The sequence below is a fragment of the Crocodylus siamensis genome, chromosome 4, assembly GCF_052110815.1.
Source record: "Crocodylus siamensis isolate JL-2025a chromosome 4, ASM5211081v1, whole genome shotgun sequence".
NCBI classification, from domain to species: domain Eukaryota; kingdom Metazoa; phylum Chordata; order Crocodylia; family Crocodylidae; genus Crocodylus; species Crocodylus siamensis.
In genome coordinates, this window is record NC_143398.1 from 13,220,581 (window position 1) to 13,241,148 (window position 20,568).

General features: G+C 48.0%; 1 protein-coding gene across 6 annotated transcripts in view; it reads right to left on the minus strand.

Annotated features, from left to right (window-relative positions):
- Positions 1-20,568, minus strand: part of FRMD4A (FERM domain containing 4A) — a 272,648-nt gene that overhangs the window by 31,394 nt on the left and 220,686 nt on the right. For all 6 annotated transcript variants that reach the window (XM_090041830.1, XM_090041829.1, XM_090041828.1 and 3 more), the window contains exons 12-14: positions 12,708-12,784; positions 7,501-7,639; positions 1,879-2,020 (exon numbers count right to left, since the gene is read on the minus strand). In XM_090041830.1, the coding sequence (XP_089897956.1) occupies positions 1,879-2,020; positions 7,501-7,639; positions 12,708-12,784 (358 nt within the window). The remainder of the gene's footprint in view (positions 1-1,878; positions 2,021-7,500; positions 7,640-12,707; positions 12,785-20,568) is intronic.

Here is a 20,568-nt window from a genome sequence, read left to right on the forward strand (position 1 = left end):
AGCCCTTGATGTGCTCCCCTAGTGTAGCAGTAAGCTGTTACCAAGTCCCCTCTCAGCCGTCTTTTCTTCAGACTGAAGAGTCCCAGATCCCACAACCTTTCCTCGTATGGCTTGTTGTACAAGACTCTGATCATACATGTGACTCTTCTTTGGACTCTCTCAAGCCTGTCCACGTCCCTGTTAAAGTGTGGTGCCCAGAACTGGACGCAGCACTCCAGCATGCAACCACTTTTGGGTTGCGGCGCACAGGTTGAGAAACATGGGCCTGGCTGATTCCAAGCATGAATTTGGATTCAGCTGTGTGCAGCCTGGGTCTTATTAAAGGGTACACTTTCCCCTAATTATGAGATTTTTCTCCCACGTCGAACATTACCATTATTGTGGGTTTGATGGATCAAAGTAACATCCCCCATGCTTCACAGAAACAACACGTTGGGCGCATCTACCTAAGCACATTTACTCTGCAGTAACTGAAACTACTGCACAGTATGGGCATACTCTCCACATGCACATCCGTACTGCGCAGTAAATATGGCGGCTTATGCTGACTTGAGCATAAATTTTGAGCAGGTATCAAATTTACGCTCAATTAGTTATTGCACAGTAATGCATGTGTAGACACCTTACTGAGCAATAACACTGTGTGTTAAAACACACAGCGTTAATGTGCTTTAATGCCTGCATGTATAGATGCTGGCCTATTCCCGTTTACTGCATAGTAATTTACTGCTCAGTAAATTTAAGCCAGTGTAAATGCACATGTAAAAAATGAAGGGAGCTGTTGGTCATGAAAATGTAGGTATCCATGGTTTGTCTATAAGGCACACCTGTACCCTGCCTTCCATAAAAGAACAGAACATAAAACTGTGCTGCTGGTGATTTTTTTCCTTTGAGGAGCTCAAAACCTTTGGCAAACCACTCATCCTCACATCACTCCTACAAGAGACCTTTAGCACCATTTTACAGATGACAAAGCTGAGGCACAGGGAGGGCGAAAGACTCTCCAGGTCACACAGGCAGGAAAGGGGTGAACAAGGGCCAGAACCCAAGCTCTTGACTTCAAGTCTCCTGCTGTTTTTCTTGACAGCAATCCCTCTTCCATTTCTTTTGTAGTTCTTGATTACTGGAGCATTTAAAGGAGCTACACTCACCCCTGAAGCCTAGAAAATGCTGAACTTTTTCACAGAGCATCTAACCATTTTTCACAACCCCCCAAACTGGCTAAATGCAAGGCACCAAGCAGCTTCTAGGTGAAAGGAACCTGGAAACTCACTTATTTGGGGGTTGGGTGACTAGATGGGCAGGGCTGTAGATAAAAATAGAGCCTGACTTCCAGCAACCACTAACAGAGAGGCAGGGCACAGCAGTACTATTTACCTACAGATTATGTCTCTGCAGTGCTGAAAGACATCTTTAATCCTCCAGCCTGAGCTTCCCTAATGAGCCACACACAAGCTTATTTCCTCCCTGCTTCCAGTGGCTGGGTTGGATGGACAGAAGCAGCTGTTTAGGGTGGGAGCAGGCTGGGCGGAAGCAGGGAGGTGGGTAGGAGCTGGTGCTGGAGGTGCAGGGAGAGGAGACAGGTCAGGCCATAGCAGAGAGCTGGGAAGATTGGAGAGGATATCTCCAGGGAGAGAAAGGAAATGAACTGTGAGGATGGGGGTGCCGGTAAGATTGTTGTTTTTTTTTAATAAGGATGCTGGGGAGATGAAAGACGAATCATCACATGCACAGACACAGAGCAGAGCTGACAGAAAGTATCTTGTGGCTGTCAGCTTCATTGCTGAAATGCCCGTCATTGTAGCAGCTGGTAGCTTTTTCACACTGTCCTCATTACATCCTTCCTCCCCTCTCTGACAGTTCCTGGAAAGGACTTACCTGATGACAAGAGGCTCCCACTGCTCCCACTGATAATTTTGCCTTTGCTCCCCATGTTGGCTAGTTTCGAGGTCTTCAGTGTTCCAGTTTCCGTCAGGTCAATCGCAATCTCGCTTAGGCTTCTTGCAGCATGGATCTTGGACTGGAAATGGACACAGAACACTATTATACAGTCTGATATTTCTGCAAGGTTCACAGAAGCAAAGACTCCTTTCAGTGCAGCAGAAAACAGGACCTCCAAAGCTAACTCAGCTTCTTCTGCAAGCAAGCTGGCTCTCAAATACCCGCATTTTTAACATTGAGAATCTGGGGCCAAGTTGGCATTGCTCCTTCTTGTTGGTTAGTTTCTCTGCATTGCCAGGGACTCTTTCCCCTTGAACAAAGGACCTATATCCCTACAATCTGCATGTTAAGAGATACAGTAAGAAACCATGAAAAAAAATGCTAGCATAGTTTGACATCCTTACTGAAGAGGCTGAGCACGTCTACGCTGTGGACGTAGTCTTTCTAGACTTCAGCAAGGCCTTTGACACCGTCTCCCACCCCACCCTCATTAAAAAACTAAGCGACTGTGGCATTGATGCCTACACAGTCAGATGGATTGCAGATTGGCTCGAGGGTTGTACTCAGAGGGGGGGCGTGGACGGGCCATATTCAACTGGGGGGAAGTGGGCAGCGGGGTTCCCCAGGGCTCGGTCCTGGGGCCTGCGCTGTTCAATTTCTTCATCAGTGATTTGGACGACGGCGTGAAAAGCAACCTGTTTAAATTCGCTGATGATACCAAAACTTGGGGTGAGGCGAGCGCGCTAGTAGGGAGGGAAAGATTGCAGCAAGATCTGGATAGGTTACAGGGGTGGGCTGACATAAACAGGGTGCGTTTCAATACTGACAAGTGCAAGGTGCTGCACTTGGGCGGTAGAAACCAGCAGCACACTTATGAGATGGGAAACTCCCTTCTTGAGAGCACAGAGGCAGAAAGGGATCTTGGAGTCATTATTGACTCCACGATGAACATGGGCCGACAATGTGAGATCATGGCTGACAGGGTTAACCGCACCTTGTCGTGCATCCTCAGGTGCACTCAAGTAGAGCCAAGGAGGTGATCCTCCTCCTCTATGCAACACTGGTCAGGCCACAGCTGGAGTACTGCGTCCAGTTCTGTGCGCCCCATTTCAGGAGGGATGTGGACACCATTGAGAGGGTCCAGAGGAGGCCACTCGCATGATCTGGGGGCAACAGGGCAGCCCCTACAATGAGAGACTGCGGGACCTGAACCTGTTCAGCCTTCACAAGAGAAGGCCGAGGGGGGACCTGGTGACAGTCTATAAACTCACTAGGGGGGACCAGAAGGGTTTGGGGGAGACACTGTTTCCCCTAGCACACCCTGGCATGACAAGGAACAATGGACACAAATTATTGGAGAGGAGGTTTAGATTAGACATCCATAAGAACTACTTCACAGTCAGGGCGGCTAGGATCTGGAAGCAACTTCCAAGGGAAGTGGTGCTGGCTCCTACCCTGGGGGTCTTTAAGAAGAGGTTTGATGCCTACCTGGCTGGACTTATTTGAGTCCAGTTTTGGTTTTTTTGTTTTTTTCTTCTCCCGCTCAGGCGGGGGTTTGGACTTGAAGATCTACAAGGTCCCTTCCGACCCCACTTCTATGATTCTTTGAAAGGGCACAAGATTCATTTTACAGGCTGCATTTGACTGTGAACCTGGATCTGACTGAGCATCGAGGTTCAGCTATAGTTTCTACATGTAGCTTTGGAATAACTTGTAGGAAGATGTTGCCTCATCATGTACCTACTAAGAACAGAGACCTTCACTTGGTCAGCCTGTAGAAAGCTTCACTGCAGAAAACAGCCTAGGCAACTGATCCTGTGATTGCCTGCGCAGAACCTGATTTTCACGGCAACCATGAGCTCAAGTTTTGTCACTCAAGTTGCCCCACTTGAGTTGGCTTAGCCACTCCAGCTGCACAGAGCGCTTGGATTAGCAGGTGATGAGTTTGTGCTAACTCAAGTTGAAGACAACGGCTGCACTCCTTCCCCTGCCCCCACTGCATTACTATTTCAGAGGTCAGCTCTGTTTCAACCCTCGTCCTGCACGACCAGTGTTTCCAAGTTTAACTCAAGCTAGAAATACACGTGTGTGGATGGGACCGGTTCTCAACCTAGTTCGATTCAAGGCACCTCTCGGAAAATGCCAGCTCTTGGCTTTCACTCATTTCTTGAGTACAGAAAAATACTAGAAAGGCAAAAATCTAGAACTCTCTGTTCAGAAATGATACCTTTCATTAGACCAACTATAATAAAAGGTATCATTTCTGAGCCAAGAGTTCTAGATTTTTGCATTTCTTTTTGTCTCAGACCAACATGGCTACCAAATACATCCCTGAAAAATATTAGAGCAATTTTTCTGTTTCAAAGAACTAAGACAGACCAGAACAGGTCAGAATGTTTTTGACACTCTGGATTTCTATTTGAAATCTCTGGGTTTACCCTTTGAATCATGTGCAGGTGTTTGCACACCTAACAGTGCAAATATTGCATGGCACCCTTAAAACAGCACCTAATTGAGAATCACTGTCACTGCCATTGGGTGCTGTTTGCCATGCATAGCCCTAGTCTCCACACTGACTTAGAGGAAGCACTTCCAGAAAGAGATGGTTTATCAGGTCTCTCTGCTGCTGACAGTGATGCCAACTGGTACATGGTTTTTTGTGCTTCAGACAGTGGTCCACTGGGAGCAGGATTCACACCCCGGCTCATTCCATGTAGGCCACTGCCCAGCAAGTGACAAGGTCTGGGCTGGATTTGTACTGGCAGCACAGCAGTGAGAGGCTAGGTTATATCCCACTAACACTCCCCCAGGGCATTCAATACCCCCACCCTCCCGAAGTATTTTACAGCCATCATTGCACAGATCTGCCAAGTCTCTTTTGTTTGGGGGGAAACTCACTCATTTGGGCTTAATTTCAAAGCAGTTCTTAAAGTCCCTGAGCCAAATGGATCCCTAGCGCCATTCCTGTGAGGTCGGACGTCTTACAGAACGCCCCCAGTGACCCCAGGAACAGACCGACATCAGGGATCGATTTGGTCTTTTCGCCTGGGATGAAGGGTTTTGTGCTGCACGTGTTTCACTGGGGCCATCCCCAGTTTGCCTACTCATTTTCTGGCAATCTCACACATTTAAGCTCTCAACATCTGAGGAGCCCAGCCTTTGAGGCCTGGGAAATTCCTGCTACCAGCAAGCTCTCAAAGGTAAACATCTGACTGACTCGATGTGGGCACCACTGCACGGAGCTGGCGCTCAGCCTTGCTGCATTTATCGGCTTGGTACAGAAAAAGAGAAGGGAAATGGACACGCATTTTGCACTCTGAAGAGATTGTTCAGAGAGCTGGAAGTCTTGGAAGTGTCCGTCTTCTACTGTAATGCAGGACCAGAGACAAACGAACAACAGGGTTGCAAGGTTTTGGGGTCTCATCATGCCACGATGTCCCGTCATGCATAGAATTTGGAAGAAAAACCCTGGTTTAATTTTGGTGCAAAAATGGTCTAAATCAATAAAGATTGGGATTTGACTAAATCAAGCAACATGTAAAGGCAGAGCCAGGCAAAATATCCCAGCCAAATTGGAAAATAAGGTCTTGGCTGGTCTCAGGTTTTGTTCTGAAAGGCGAATTCAAGCCTAGTGTTGTGCCATATCCCACTGCATCTAATCAAAATCACTGCAACCAGCATGGGCCCAGACTGGAGCAATTCAGTGTTTTTTTGTTTTTTTTCTTGGCAAACCCAGCCACAAAACCTGGGAGTCCCTAAATTTTTCTTGGATGTTAAAGGGCACAGACAGATGAGAAGGTGAATCTCAGAGTGAAATGTAAAGGGGTACAAACCCATGCCACTTGAAAGGGGAAAGGCGTTTGCAGAAACGCCTGAGAACTGAATCCACCAAGTTTCTCACAACTCCACCTGGGAACGCTCATTGCTGGCTTTAAAAACCAAGCCCGTGTTGGCATAACACTGATGTGATCAGCTGGATTAATGCAGCAGATCCCTGAAACTTAAGCTAGGACAGAAGAACTTGATGAAGCTTGGCTGTTAAAGACAGAGATGACAGATGAAAGCCCCACTCTTCAAAGTGAAAAAAAAAATTAAAACATATTTGTGTGCACCCACTTCAAAGTGTTAGCAGGAAGCCTGGGAATACCCTAACAAAGCATCTTGATGTGGATGCAAACAAGCCTGAGTTACTCATGATGGCTGGGGGGGAGGTGTGAAGAGGCCATCAGATACACAGTCATTGCGTGAAACCCAATCTGCTGTCTACAAAAGCTGGGAAGTTCCTGGCACCCTCTCACCCAGGAAAGGGGGATATCCTTCTGTTTGGGTGTCAGTTTGTGGACTAAACACCTTGAAACCTTGCAGGCTCTAGTGCCCCAGCTTGCAAACAGGTCTGGCCTTATTCGAAGCTGGTCCTAGGGAGATGGAAACAGTACAAGTGCTTAGAGAGTCCTGGCTTCAGCCAGTGCTGGAAGTGGGGGAAACAGATGGCAGACAAGAAGATAGCAGATACCTGGAATCTCACTGGAAGTAGGAGCTCAGCATACAGAGGACAAGATGGGAAGGAGGAAGAACCCCCCACTAGCCAAGATTTGCATCACTCACATTTCATTATGCCAGGGATACTCATATTTAAATGGGTACTGTTACCTAAAGAAAAGAAATCGCTCTTTTCTATTAAATGTTTCTCCCAGCTACTGTGTGGACTATATGTAGCACTGATGCTATTTTTGAGGTGGCTTCCTTTGAGTACAGGCAGATACGGGCCGGCTCTCTATAAGGGCGCTTAGCTTCCCAATGTCTGTGCGAGTCTTTCAAACAGTGAGAGAGGACTGGAAAACAATTAACCCCTAACAGGTCCCCCAGGAAAACAGGCTTGTAAAACTCATCAAGTTGGCAGGGAAGCGTCTGTCAGCTCAGAGCTGGGGGGCAGAATTTAAAACTACTGCAAACACATTTGTAGGAAACTGTCCTGACTTTATGATGACCTGAGCTAGGACATGTGCAGGAACAGATTGTGTTCACTTGCGAACTTTAGCCATTGTATCTTGGTCAAAACTTAGCCAGATTTTTCCCAGCCCCCAGTCCTCACCTGATAGGCATTTGAGGGAACCAAAGCCCCTTGAACTCCCAAAAGTCAACGCACCTTTCTAACTTGTAGAATTCCTTGCCTCAGGATGCTGTGGAGGCCACAAACATAACCAGGTGCAAAAAGGGGTCAGACAAATGTATGGAGGTCCATCAAGATTGCAACCGCAGGCTGAAGCCATCTCTTGTGCCTGTAACTGCTTGTGACTGGGAGGGCCGGACCAGGGATGGGTCACCCTATACATGCCCTTTGTCTTACACTCTTTTCTAAAGCAACCACCATTGCCACTGCCAGAGACAGGATATGAACTGGATGGACATTTGGTCTAATCCAGTATGACAGCGCTTAAGCTCTTAAGGCAATGTGTTAGGAGCATAAGAGCAAAGGCAGTCCCAGAGCCACTCTTTGGACGAGGGAGTGATGCGGGAGTGGGAGCCGTGGAGGACACACTCTCCTAACGCGATTCTTACCTTACTCTGCTTCCTGTCCAGGTAGAACTGATGCTGGCTAATGGCCATAGCCCAAATAGACTTGATGAGTGCAGGGCAGGCGTACCATGTATGCACAGCAATGCCACTGTGCCCAAATGTCCTCCTGGTCACAGATGCCCTAGAGAAGAGGAAAGCAGAAGCCATGGTTATGCTGCCGTTTCTTCTGACTGGTTGTTTTAACTTCTCTCTGTATAAACAGCACCGTCCATGGCAGAATAAAACCAAGAACCAAGCGGATAAAGCCGCTCCCTTTATTGCTCAGCAGCTAAATTAATTGAGCCTTTGTTTTAAATAACCCATACACTTGAAACCTGGGAACCTGACCAGAGCCGTCTTGCAGAAGCAGCGGGCTCTGCTGGGCAGGGGTCTGAATGGATTCGGGACTCCTGGACCCTCTTCCTAGCTCGGACACCGATACATTGTGGGTCCCTGAGAAGTCACTTAGGACAATGCTTTTTAAATGATACATGAATATCGCATGCCTCAACTTTTAGGTGCCCAACATGAAGCACCTTCACCTAAGTGACTAGATGACCTTGTGAGGTCCCTTCCAGCCCTACTTTCCTGTGATCCTAAGTTTTCAGAAGTATTGAATCCCCACAACTCCCAGTGGCCGAATATCAGGGCCCAGGTGACACGAGTTAGGCAACCAAGATCCAAGGAACCCAAAATCAATGACGGCTTTAGGAAACATAGGCCTCATTCTTTCTGTGCCTCAGTTTTCCCCCATCTGTCAAATGCATATGGCAACATTTCTCTACCTATCTCACAGAGGAGTTGTGAGGGTCAGCAAATGACTATCCCATGCTCTGGAGCTGCAAAGGGCTGTAGGGATGCTGAATATTATTATCTATTAACAAACAAGAAAAACAAGCCTTTTTTGCTGCGGTGTCCTCAGTTATTAGTACTGTCTGCACTTTCACCACAGTACAGACCCGTCGTCTGGCTATTTCTCCTTTGAATCTAAGTCTGCCACGACTTCCTTGAGAACCAGTGGCCCCTACATGTCGTTGCCATATAAGTATTGGAAAGGACTTTCCAGCATTGTTACTAGCCCATCTCTACTGTCCCTTTGCCTGGATATAAAGCTGGATCAGATTGCATTGAGTCACTGCTCTGTAAAGACCAGCACGATACCTTATGCTGCAGAGAAAGACTAAAAAACAACTCATCTTGCCACATAAAGATTTTCCCAGCTAGATACTGCCTGGGAGTGTGAGAACACAGATCATGCAGAAACACGATACAAACTGACCCGGCCTTTCACACGGGGATCATAAAGCATTCCCTTGACAGGGATTGCTAGGGAGTACAGCAGCACCATACCCAAGGGTGAGCAAGACTTGCCTTCCCCAGTGCCCAGAGGCGACCAGCTTCCATTCTGAAGGACCGGTTCGTCCACTGGTCTGTTTGAACCCCCTCCTTTCCAGTGTCCTTTACCTACAGCTTGAACTGGTTTTTTCTCTGCTTGCCTTTCAAGCCTGTACCTGTGGGTATACAAAAGCCCCCTGATTTCTTCCTTTGGGGGTAGCTGGAAGCTGAAGAAATTGGTGTGAAAAAAGGCAAATCGCTGTGGAAAGTTAGAAATAAGCCAAGAGCGGTTACAGAGACAAAGAAAGAAAGCGTTACCCTGCCGATCTAGACCTGAAGCTGCCAGCCCAGCCTTGGCTCATGAAAGCCGTGCAGCAACTGACCTTTTCTACTTTACATTTTTGTTACAGAACCAAACTGGAAGTCCTGAACAAAACAGGATTAAATGTTTTCCAGATTAGAACATGGATCAATAGGGCCATGGCCATTGTTAATAGTTACTGGAAGGTAATGAGTGGGGAAGTAGAAGCCAAATGAGCAAGAGAGAAAACGTGATGCCAGAGCCAGATGAAAGGCCAAGACAGTCAGCGTCACGGTTCAGTTTTATCCTTTAATCAGCTGCCCCAGCCTGTCCATACTGGGAGGCACAGAACTGAAGCCTCCTTCCATGCCCAGGTACGTGGTGCAATCACCTACCTTGGACATCTTCAAGAGGAGACTGGATGTTCACCTTGCTGGGGTCATCTGACCCCCAGTTATCTTTCTTACTTGGAACTGATGCTCTTCTGAGGTCCTTCCAGCCCTACAGTCTATGTAGGTGTACCCAGTTTCTCCATCAGATTATCCCCATCTCCATGGAAAGAATATTGCTCATCCCTGCTTTGCTATGAAACTGGGATGGCTATGAGTTCCCAACAGTGCCCACAAAACCTGCCCATAACTCATAGATCGGAAGGGACCTCAACAGATCATTATGTCCAACCGCCAAACTAAGGGGGGTTATTTTCCTGCTCTACTCAGCACTGCTGAGGTCACTCCTGGAGTGACCATTGCTCCTGGGGCACTTTGGTAAATGATTGTTGTTGGCCAAGCTCCTGATATATTTATAAGCTGCCACCAAATCCTGCTAAACTTTTCTTTAGGCTGAACAGTCCCATATCTGCCAGCCTTTCTTCATATGGCTTGCTCCTCAGGCCTCTGATCATATAGAAGCTTAGGACTAGAAGGGACTGCATAAAGATCATCAGGTCTAGCCCCTGATAAAGCAGCTGACTGACCCAGGTGTGACTTGAACCCACAATCTGCAGCTCCAGAGGCTTTATCCATTGAGCCACTGGGCCTCCTTGAGAGCAACAGTCTCTAGAGCTGAGGGCCCCTTCTCTAGTGTTAGCAGCTTTCCACCAAAGTGCTTTGACCCAGACGCTGCGAGTTAGGCCAGTTCCAAACAGCCAGCCCAGCCTGGTGAATCAGGTCCCATTCAACGAGGCACATCACCGTGTGCTAAAGCAGGGGAGCAGTTCTGTGCCAGGCAAATGTCAGCACTTGCTCTGAATTCCTGGGAACTTTCCTCCAGTGTGGGAACCCACTATGAGCTCTCATTTCAAAGTCCGATCCAGAAGGTATTATCACACAAAGAAGTAAAAGACCTGCTCGTGATACAAAGCCCAGGGCCGAGGTAGGGCCGGAGTCCAGGCTGGCTGACCCCCTGCCCTTCCCTCCATGCTTTAACCACTAAGCCACGTGCTCTCTGCCTTAGCCCACTGCCTGTGTGCGGGTGAGCTGATTCAGACTCTGGTGCGCGTTTCCTCCGAAGGAATGCCGAGAGCGCACGGCTGGCTTCCCTCCCCGCCCCGCAGACTTCAGTCCAACCCCCTTGGCCAGGAGACTAGAATCTGAAGTATGTTCCCACATCCAGGTCTCCCACTTGACATCGCAATGCGGGTTATTGTTTTACACTAGGAGTGGCTGCTTGATTCAGGGTGCTAGAACCAAATGCTGACTGTCTGGTTATTATAGTCAACAAAGCTCTAATCTGTGCAGCAAGGAAGGAAAATAAAAATCATTCCTAGAGTCAAATGCTTTGTCTGCAGGGAACTTGGCATTTATTCAGACAAATGGGGTGGCAGGGTTGAGAACACGGAGTCCTCTCACATCAGTAATTCATGCCGCCTAAATTTTGATTACAAGTGGTTTCAGAGAAGAGGGGTTTTGCTCGGCACAGATATAAAGGGTGGCCGTAATTTTCTACATGCACATTTAATAACACCTTGACCTCTCATAGCTCCTTGCCTGTCTTCTTAGGTAGTTCTTTCAGCTCCACTTAAATGACACGTTCCACCTTCATGCCTAATGTGTTCGTTCCCCTTTGCTGCGTGCGCTGCTAAAGCACTGATTGCTGACTTAAGAGGGAGCAGGGGAGGAGCAGCACATACTGCCCTTGCTCATGTGCTTAAAATAAAGCGTGTGCTTAATGACTTTGCCGAACTGGAGTGGGCAGCTGGAGCTGTGGCACAGCAGGGGCTGGCACATACATAGATTTGGTACAGCTTTAACTATATTTAGAGAAAGAAATTTGTACCAATTTAAATTGCTTTATGTTGGCCTGACTGTATCCACCCCAGGGGCTGCACCGGTGTAGGAAATGGGTACAAAAGGTGTATGCAGACCAGCACTAGCAGATGCACACACATTAGTACATGGGTGGGTGCAGCACAACGCAGTGATCTTTGCTGCAACATGAAACAGGATTGCAGGATAATCATCAGCGAGAACACACTGTGGCAGACAAATCTGTGCAGGGAAAAAAGAAAGCTTGTTTGCTTCTCCCAATGTTGCTCAGGCTGGGTGCAACCTGCCCGGACCAGTAACGTGCTGAATTTAATGGGAGATACTTGTGCAGCAATGTATAACACAATTAGTGCCTTTCCACTGATCTCAAAGGACTTTGGATCAGGATCAACATGGGTAATAGATGACAAAATTTAGTTCAAAGTGACTGAGAGTGTTACAGTCATTTTAACTTACTGTCTCCTAGAGTAAGAAACAAAGAAACCCCTACTGGTATTTTGTCAAGGAATAGTGTGGTTAGCTCCAGCTCTCACTTACGCTGGCATAACTGCAGTAACACCATTACCTTTGCTGAAATTACTCCAGATTTACCGGAGTAAAACTCCAGACACTAGACGGTCTCTAAAGTGCAAGTACCCAAAGGATCTCTAGGACTATAAAGAGTCTCCTGTTAGCATGGATGCTGCCAATAAGGTTGCCCAAAGGGAATAAAAGGCAGAGAGTAGGGCAGGGTGTGACCTTAGAGACTTACCAGTTCAGAAATGCACAAGTTCGTGACTGCTCTCTGTTACAGCGTTAGTCTATATAAGGCACAACCTTGCCCTGCCTTCTGCCTGACTTCAGACTAACAGTTAAACTATCTGTCTCTATGCCGAAAGGCACAAAAGGAATCTGCAATGTTTGAAAGCAATTTTCCAGAGAGTGTTAGCTGGGTGGTGGGTCACAAAGGGAAGAGGAAAAAAAAAAGTCATAGAAAATGGGTAGGGGGAGAGGGGAGGGAGGGAGAATAATGCTGACCTAAATATGAAGCACATGCTGAAAACAGCCATAGAAATTGCACATGCTGCCATACTTAGTGGCACAAAAAGCACCATACACAGCAGTCTAGTCAAGGCTCAGATATCCTTCAATTCATTCAAGATCCTACTAAAATATTTGCTGCCCATTACAGTCATCAGCAAGAGGAATCTCACTCCACCCTGCCTCTCCTAACCGCCCGGAGCAGGCATTCATCTGAATTACACTCGCTGCGCGAGGCAGCCCAGATCAGGCAGGCTGCGTTATCCATCGGCATGTGGCCGGCTTACCTGCGTGGGTCATGAACTTCCACAGAAAACTTCTTCTCTCTGAAGTACAGGTTCTCCAGCTGCCTCCATTGGAAGATCTGAAGGAAACAGAGCTGGGTTAAAATGCCAAGTTCATGGCAGCGGGTTTGACTCTGTTAAATCCTGTAGCTTCCTTAGCACGCAAGCAGATCCTGCGTTTGTTCCTCTGCTACCTCTTGCTAGTAGACTCAGGCATGAATAAGAAATCTAGCCAAGCGCACAGGGCTGTGGGTGTGGATTTCCCTCCAGCCTTTTTTTTTTTTTTAACTCCTCTTATAAGAAACAAAACAGGTCCTTTCAGAGTGGTTCCCCTTTGTTCATTTTTCTCCTACTGCTCCTGGCTTTGCAGATTTTTCCCTCCAAGTCCCCAAGCAGGGGAGGGAGGGAGGGAGGGGGGTAAAACCGCCTTCAGAAGTGAGCAGTAGCCATCTGCGAGTAGTGCTGAACTGAGCTTCCTCCTCTTGGAGTGCTGAAATGGGAAGGCGTTCAAATTCCCCCGTCTCCCATAGGGACTCCACTTCCTGCCCACTAATGTGTACGAGCCTCTGCCTGGCTCTTAGTGCTTGAAGCCCCCGTGGAGGGCGGAGGCTGCTGTGACCCTCGATCAGGGCAGGCAACATGAGATAGTAATAATGCAGGCTGCCTGCTCCTTGTGGGACTGCAGACAAAGCGAAGCAAAGAGTTTTCTTTCAGATGCAGCCAAGGCTCATCCACATCCCAGGCAGGAGCAGAACGTGGAGCGGGACTGGCTGCAGGGAGCTTGTATTTGACCCTTTTCCCTTTAGGATTTCTCCGCTTTAACCTATGGATTGATTGCTTAAAAAAACCAGGCTGTCAGGAGTGAAGGCAGTTTGTCTGGTTAATCAAGTCTGGAGCAGGGAGAGCTTATTCTGCTGTGCAAAAAGCCTAACATCAAGGTAGGAAAAGGCTCTTTATGAAGACAGCTACGTTCGCTCTTTGGCATGCCTAACTCTTAAAAAAAAAAAAAAGATTAAACAAGATATAAACGTGCCAACCCACAAAGCCACCGAAAGAAAAATCAGGATTCGTTTCTTTTTATCCGGAAAGATTGAGCATTTGGCACACATTTGAGCCCCTCACGCTTGCGTGGCTGAGGTTTTTCCTCAGACTGGCATGCTTTCACACTGACAAAACCTAAAGGAGCCGAGGTAATAACACTGCGGGCCAGATTCCCGGCTCAAGTAAATTAGCATCGCTCCACTGAAATCCCATACATTCTTATGAGCTTTCATATGTCACTCCCTTAGGGCTTGAACAATAACCACAGCTCACAATATATTATATTTACCATGGCAGTGCCTGGGCGCTAAACACGAGTAAGTTCTGCTGGGCTAGGCCCTGAATAAACACAGAATAAATACCTAGTTCTCACCCATCAATAGCTGTCAAAGCATGTCACAAAGGAAGTCACTATCATGGTCCTAATTTAATCGGGGAAACTGAGGCACAGAAAGGGAAGAGGCTCGGTTAGGGTCACCCAGCAGGCCACTAACCAGGTTAGAGCAGAACGCCAGTCTCCTGACTCCCACGCCGGTGCTCTGGCCGCTAGGCCGCACCGAATAAGACAAGAGTCCCTGATGAAAGCGCTTACAAGCAAATAGATGTGACGGAGGATAAGGGTACAGTTTACAAGCAGAATGAACTATGGGACAGCTGCGAACACCCTGGCAGTCCCACAGCATCTGGTGTGCATTACCGTGAAGAACTGCTTTTGTATAAAGATCAGCTGACTTGCCCCAACTCACACAGTGAGTCAGTGGATGGGCCAAGCCCTGAACCCAAGAGTCCTGACTTTTAAGCTACTTGGCCAGCTGATGAGTAACACGCTGTCCTATTTGAGGAAAGGCAGCACTCACAAGGAGCTGGGATTACTTGAGCTTCTGTCATTGTTTTATGAGTTATGACTGCCGAACTGCAAGGCGGCCAAGCCCCGTAACCAGAGCCGGCCTCTGGGCAAACCTGTATCTTGGCCCCCTCTCCCCCCCTGCAAGTCAGTGGCACTGCTGCAGGCACAGGGTGATGGGCAGGGGTGCAGGGCGCAGTCCGGCGGGGAGGCAGAGTAGCATGGTGGGCCAGACAGGCGGGCACTGCCCAAACCAGCTCCTTCATGATTATCTGCTGCAGGTGGGGAGGGACCGGGGGGCAGGCTGGGGTGGCACTGCTCCTCCTGCCTGGGGCTGGGTGGGGAGTTAGCGTGGCTGCTCACCCGTGTGTGCATGCATGTGTGTGGCACCCCTCCCCGACCACAGTGCCCTGGGCAGTCACCCACGTCGCCCCACCCCGTAACCATCATATCTCTGCTTCCCACCAGCATCGCCAGGCTCTGCCCTGTCTAACAGAAGCAGCTTCAGCTGAGTTCCTCTCCTTTTCTAAGGAAGAAGCGGTTTGTGAGATAAGCCCCTGTAAATATGGATGGACCGGAGAGCGGTGACTGCATTAAATCGAATAGGTGTGTTCTCGGAAGACAAGTCTGAAGGACAAAGCTATCTACAGAGCACACCCAAGTCTTCTTGCTTCACAGCACAGCAGCAGCCCTGGAATGCAAAACAGGCCAGATGTGCGTGTTGGGAAAGTTTTCAAGCAAGAGATTTATTTTTCCCTCAGTGTGGTGGGCGTAGGGAAGCAGGGGGAGGACAGAGAACACAACACCCATCCCTGGTGACCTTCTGGCTTACAATCACCCTGTCCAGATACAACTCCAGATGCCTGGAGTAGCTGCAGTAGAGCAGACGCAGCACAACACAAGCTGTTTAGCTACACTGTGCTCTGCAGCTCTCCACGTGGGGCAACTGAGGCAGGCAAAAGAAATAGTAGTCTAGATTTTACCATGCTTCGGTCAAGGGGAGAGGCTTATTTCCCTGTGGAAAAATTAAACTGTTGCTCAGACTATCTGGAGAGAAACTAGCCACATTTCTCATCATTACAAGGACCTACAAAAGATGTGGGGGCGCAGAGATATTTACACCCTCGTACACAGAAGAAAGGTAGATTTGGGATTAAAAGAGTCTGCCAGGGTTTAGCGGAGCTGAGTTCAAGTGTAACCTCTGCCACAGACTTTTTGTGTGAATTCTCCTAAGAAGGTGGCTTCCAAAGACACAAATAGCAATTAGGTGCCTAACCACCTCTGACAGTCAGCAGAAGCTGACCAGGAACAGGAGATCTTTGAAGACCTCTCTCTCTGAGTTTCAAGTTGCCCGTCTATAAGATGGGGCCAGTAGCAATCTCTTTCCCCAGACAGCGTGGCAGCTATGTTTGTGAATGTCTGCAAGACCCACACACAGTACAGTTCTGGGGGACATGGAAGTGCCTACCAGCCCATGCTCTTAAAATATCAATTTTCAGGATGTTTCTCCAGGTTGCTTATTGCAGCTAAACTACAGACCCCTTCCATGGTGCAAATGGAGCCGCACACCCTCGCCCGAGAGTCTGGCAGCAACCCTTCTATACAGTTATAAGAGCAGCACAGCTAGGATGGAGAGGGTCTTCATCACCCAGCTTGCCTGCCTCGAACAGTACAGGACTGTCCCCCGTGATCTGTTCCCTCGGGGCTCAAGGCCTCATACCTCTCACGGTAATCTCTGCACTTTTTTCTCTCTGGTCTATTTGCTATGGCTTGCCTGTCTAGAATCGGTGGAGGAAGGGAATGATAGCAACATCACAGTCTGATTTTTCAGGTTGATTGTTCATATCAGTCGTCTCCTGAACTTATCGACTGGCCTCGTTTTCCTTTGCCTTCTTAAGATGCAGCTGCCCACTTACGCCGCCCAGGGCTGATCTGACAGGTCTTGCCCTTCCCACAAGGAATTCAATACATAATATATTAACCCCCAGGAAAAAGTATCCGCTTTCCTGCTAGCTGATCATATAGCCTGGAATGGCTAATTTCTCCCTTCAATCAGACCTCCTAGTATAACCTCGCTGTTCCCTTCACTGGTTCTCTAACTTATCAGGTTGCGTACAGTTTCAAATCGATGTCGTTAATTCAGTGACAGATGCCCAGCAAGACCCTTTAATGGAGAGCGTAATTTTTTCCCCATCATGACTCTTTTAAGCATAAAGTTTTCACAAGGGAAGAAAAGAAACTGCCACGTGTTTAATTAGCCATGTAGAAATTCAGTGATAGCTGGCCTATTTTTTCACCAAGTATGAGCTGATACATTGATTTCAATAACGTATTTCCCTGATTGGATTATGATATACTGTGATTCGTTTTGGCTCATCTATATGTTCCAGTTTGGGGTTTGGTCCACAGGATATTGAATCTGTCCTTAATTTTTTTAAATGGATTGACTGATCTCTAGGGTTGAAGCCACTGTCCACGCAGTGCTGGCATCATCCAGACCACCCCATCAATATGGCTCAAGAGGGGGCCTGTTTTAAGCACGAGGAAAGAGTTCAGTTTCAAGAGTTCATTCGCCTCCTTGAGATTGCTCCTGAAGGTGTCAATTAGTGGCAGTTGTGGTAGTGATGGGAGGTTTCTGTGATGTGGACGCTTTGTCTGTGGGGATCTACTCTGATGGCGCTAATTCCTTTTGCACAATGTAGTATCAAGCAGCCTTCAGCTGGGAACAATTTTTTGTGACAGCCATGCTGGACAGGATGTAATGAGATCATTTAGGCTTCTAATGGGTACTTCAAGACTGGCTGTTCAGCACAGCTGCACATTTATGTGGTTTACAGTAAAAGAAGGAAAAAGCAGTGAATAAAAAGAAAAATAATATATACATCCCATACACCCCTGACATATACCCTGGGGTCTTTGGCTCATCCTGCCATGAAAATCAGCAATCATGCCATCAGACCGAATTTGCAAGATCACCGGGAACCAGGCTAACATTTAAGAACCAGCCGGTTTCACATTAGGCAGCCGGTGAAGCCCACCCAGTCACCGAGGCGGGTGTGATGGTTATAGTGGAGAGACGCTGGTGCTAGAAATGTTATATGCTCATCTGCAAGGTTGGCAGGTGGGAGAAGGAGCCGAGTGGAGGATGAGGAGGTGGACGAAGGGTTGTACAGTGTGGGGTATAGAGTCCTGGACCAAAGGGTGGAGTTTTGAATAAGTCAGAAGTGCAAGGTTACAGCGTGCAAAGAACGCCAGGGGCTCGTGATGTGGAAGTAGGGTTGGTTTTGTGTATAAACCATGAGAGCCAGCTGGGTTTTATTTCAGGCCCTGCCACAGATTTCCTCCGTGATTTCTGAGCTAAACATAAAGAGCCAAGTTTTTAGGGTGTTGTGCACATGTGGCAAAACATGAGTGCATGCATTCGCTTGCAGTGGGCACGCTATTTGTTATGACACTCCACATGGTGCTAGAAGGACAGGGGGCCACTGCGTGTGCACACATTTAGTTACTAGGAACGTACTGGTACACACGCAGTCATCTGGACCTTCATTGCTTTGTGCTTGCTTCCTCATCTGTAACCTGCAACTAATAATACCCTGTATCTCCTCCATAATATGCAGTCAGGCTGACTTCCAAAGGACTAGATGTCTTACCCCACCCTTCTCCCTTTTTGCTGCACGCAGAGAGCAACAGGAGAGGAAACTTCTGGCACACCCTCTTCTAGGCTAGGGACAGATGTTCAAAAAGCTTGAGTCTGAATTGATACAACCTTTGCAGGTTAGTCTAACGTGGCTAGGCTGAACTGGTTGGAAACTGGACAGACATTCTCTCTGAGAAAATTCAGGTGCATGCCTGCAGTGGCTCAGGATAGAAGCCAGGGAGTGCTAGAGCAGCTCTCCCCTTGCACAGAGTTGAGCTGAGGGGTGCGTGGCCAGGCCCCAGAAGGACTTTCTTATTAGGGAGGTCTGCCTGCACCATCCCAAGCTTTTCCCCGCTGGCTGCTCAAGGGGTGGAAGAGTTGTCAACCCCCAGCCCCTTGCTAACACTCTGAGGCAAGGGGTGCGTGTGTGCAATGCATGCATCTGTTGATGATACGGAGCATTTCAGTCTCCCTCCCTGCTTGTCAGACTGTCTGAAGCAAGCTGACAGGTGAGCAAGGTAGCCCAGAGCTGATAAGAGTCTTTATCACCTAATTTTCAAAACAATAGCCACTCTCCCATTACTTCAAACTCATCTTAAACAGCTAACCAGGGTGACCTGTTGATTAGCTCCAAAAGCCCTGTTCTGTCTGCCTGCCTGTCCCAATGAAATTGGAGAGACACACACACAGACACCTCTCAGCATTAGCTAGCACATCACGTGCCTAGGGCCCATGAGGCTGAGGTCTGGGGCTGTGGGAGATGGGAGGGAGGGAGGAGGGGGATTTCCTGCTTGAGCAGTGAGTAGGGAGGAGGGTTAGGGCAGGGGGAAGCCAGCAGACCCTGCTGTGTCTGCAGTCTCTGCCAGAGCCTTATACAGAACTAGCTAGCATACCACACGTTGGCTATGGTCTGTGCTGTGGGAGAGGGGAGGAAGGGATCTATGCCTAAGCAGCAAGCGGTGAGGGGAGGAAGAGGGGGGCACAGGGAAGCTAGCAGACCCTGCTGTGTCTGTAAGTCTGTGCCGGAGGAGCTCTGCCCAGGGAGCAGAGGGGAGGGGCCAGCCCTGAGAGCATGCTGGGATGCTGGGGGTGTCCGGCTTATCTTAAACTGGCAAGGGGTTTGGGACAGACATTGCATGAACCAGTTTGACCCAAATCAGTTAAGTCTGATACTATATTCAACCAGATTTATGCAAACCAGTTTCAGCCTTTTCAAACTGTTTTATGTACACTAAACATCTATTGTGTTATAGGTTTAAATCAGTTTCTGATCACTTAAACTGGTTTATGTGTAATGTCTGTCCCTACCCCTAGGGAATCCTTCCACCACCCAGCGTCTCCAGGGATGAAGAACCATCAGATGTTTCCTGTGCTTTACACCTTGCAGCTCCCACAATAGAGGAGTGTATTAGGACATGGCAATACTGGTGGTTGGTACATTTTGGCAGTCCCTCACTGGATTATGGTCCCTGGGAAATGCAGCCAGCTGGTGCAGTTTAAAGTACCTCCCAGGCTGCTCTAACTTGTACCCAGTGCAACCTAGGGAATGAAGGAGCAGTAGGGAGTTCCCTGAAAACTCCTTGTCCCTGTTGTGCCCAGGTCAAACTGAATATTGCAGAGAATCAAGCCTCAACAGTTGCAAAGCTTATTGTGATCCTTTCTGATGGACCATGATGCACAGCATTCATTATTTTACTACCATAGCTATTAATAATATGATTTAGATGCCAAGACACTATGGATTCTGGATGGCATGACCACTGTACTCAGTAAAGAGACATATGACACTTTTCACTGCTAGCAAATTCCTTTTCCTAACTTCTCTGGTGGCTGAAATCCTAATGCCGGAGGAGAATATTATTTCCTTCAAACGCACGGACTGTTGTATATCTTTACTGCCAAATGAAAGGGATCCAACAGCAACTCAGATGCTCTGGGAGTTTTCTCTGATTCACAGGGGATTTAAAACTGATTTTTGAAACATTTGTAACACCTTGATTAAACCCACTCAGTTCTGTCACTGGCTGGAGAACAAGTCCTGCCTGACACAGAGCAGCAGACTGATGCAATGGAGTTACTTTTGTGTGACTCCTTCAATTTAGCTGGAAGCTTCATACAGTTTCACAAAAAACTCCTTGGAAGTCCAATTCCTTCCACTGCGGGAATTGCTGGGGAAGTCAATGGCTTGAATTATGCAGAAGGCTAGGGTAGAAGTGACCAAGTTATCCTTTTTGGCTTTAAAATCTACCAACAAAACCTTGGCTCCCATGGAGTCAGTGGGACCAAGATGACAAGCTATGAATAAGTACAGGTTTCCCTCGCTTTATGAGGGTTCTGTA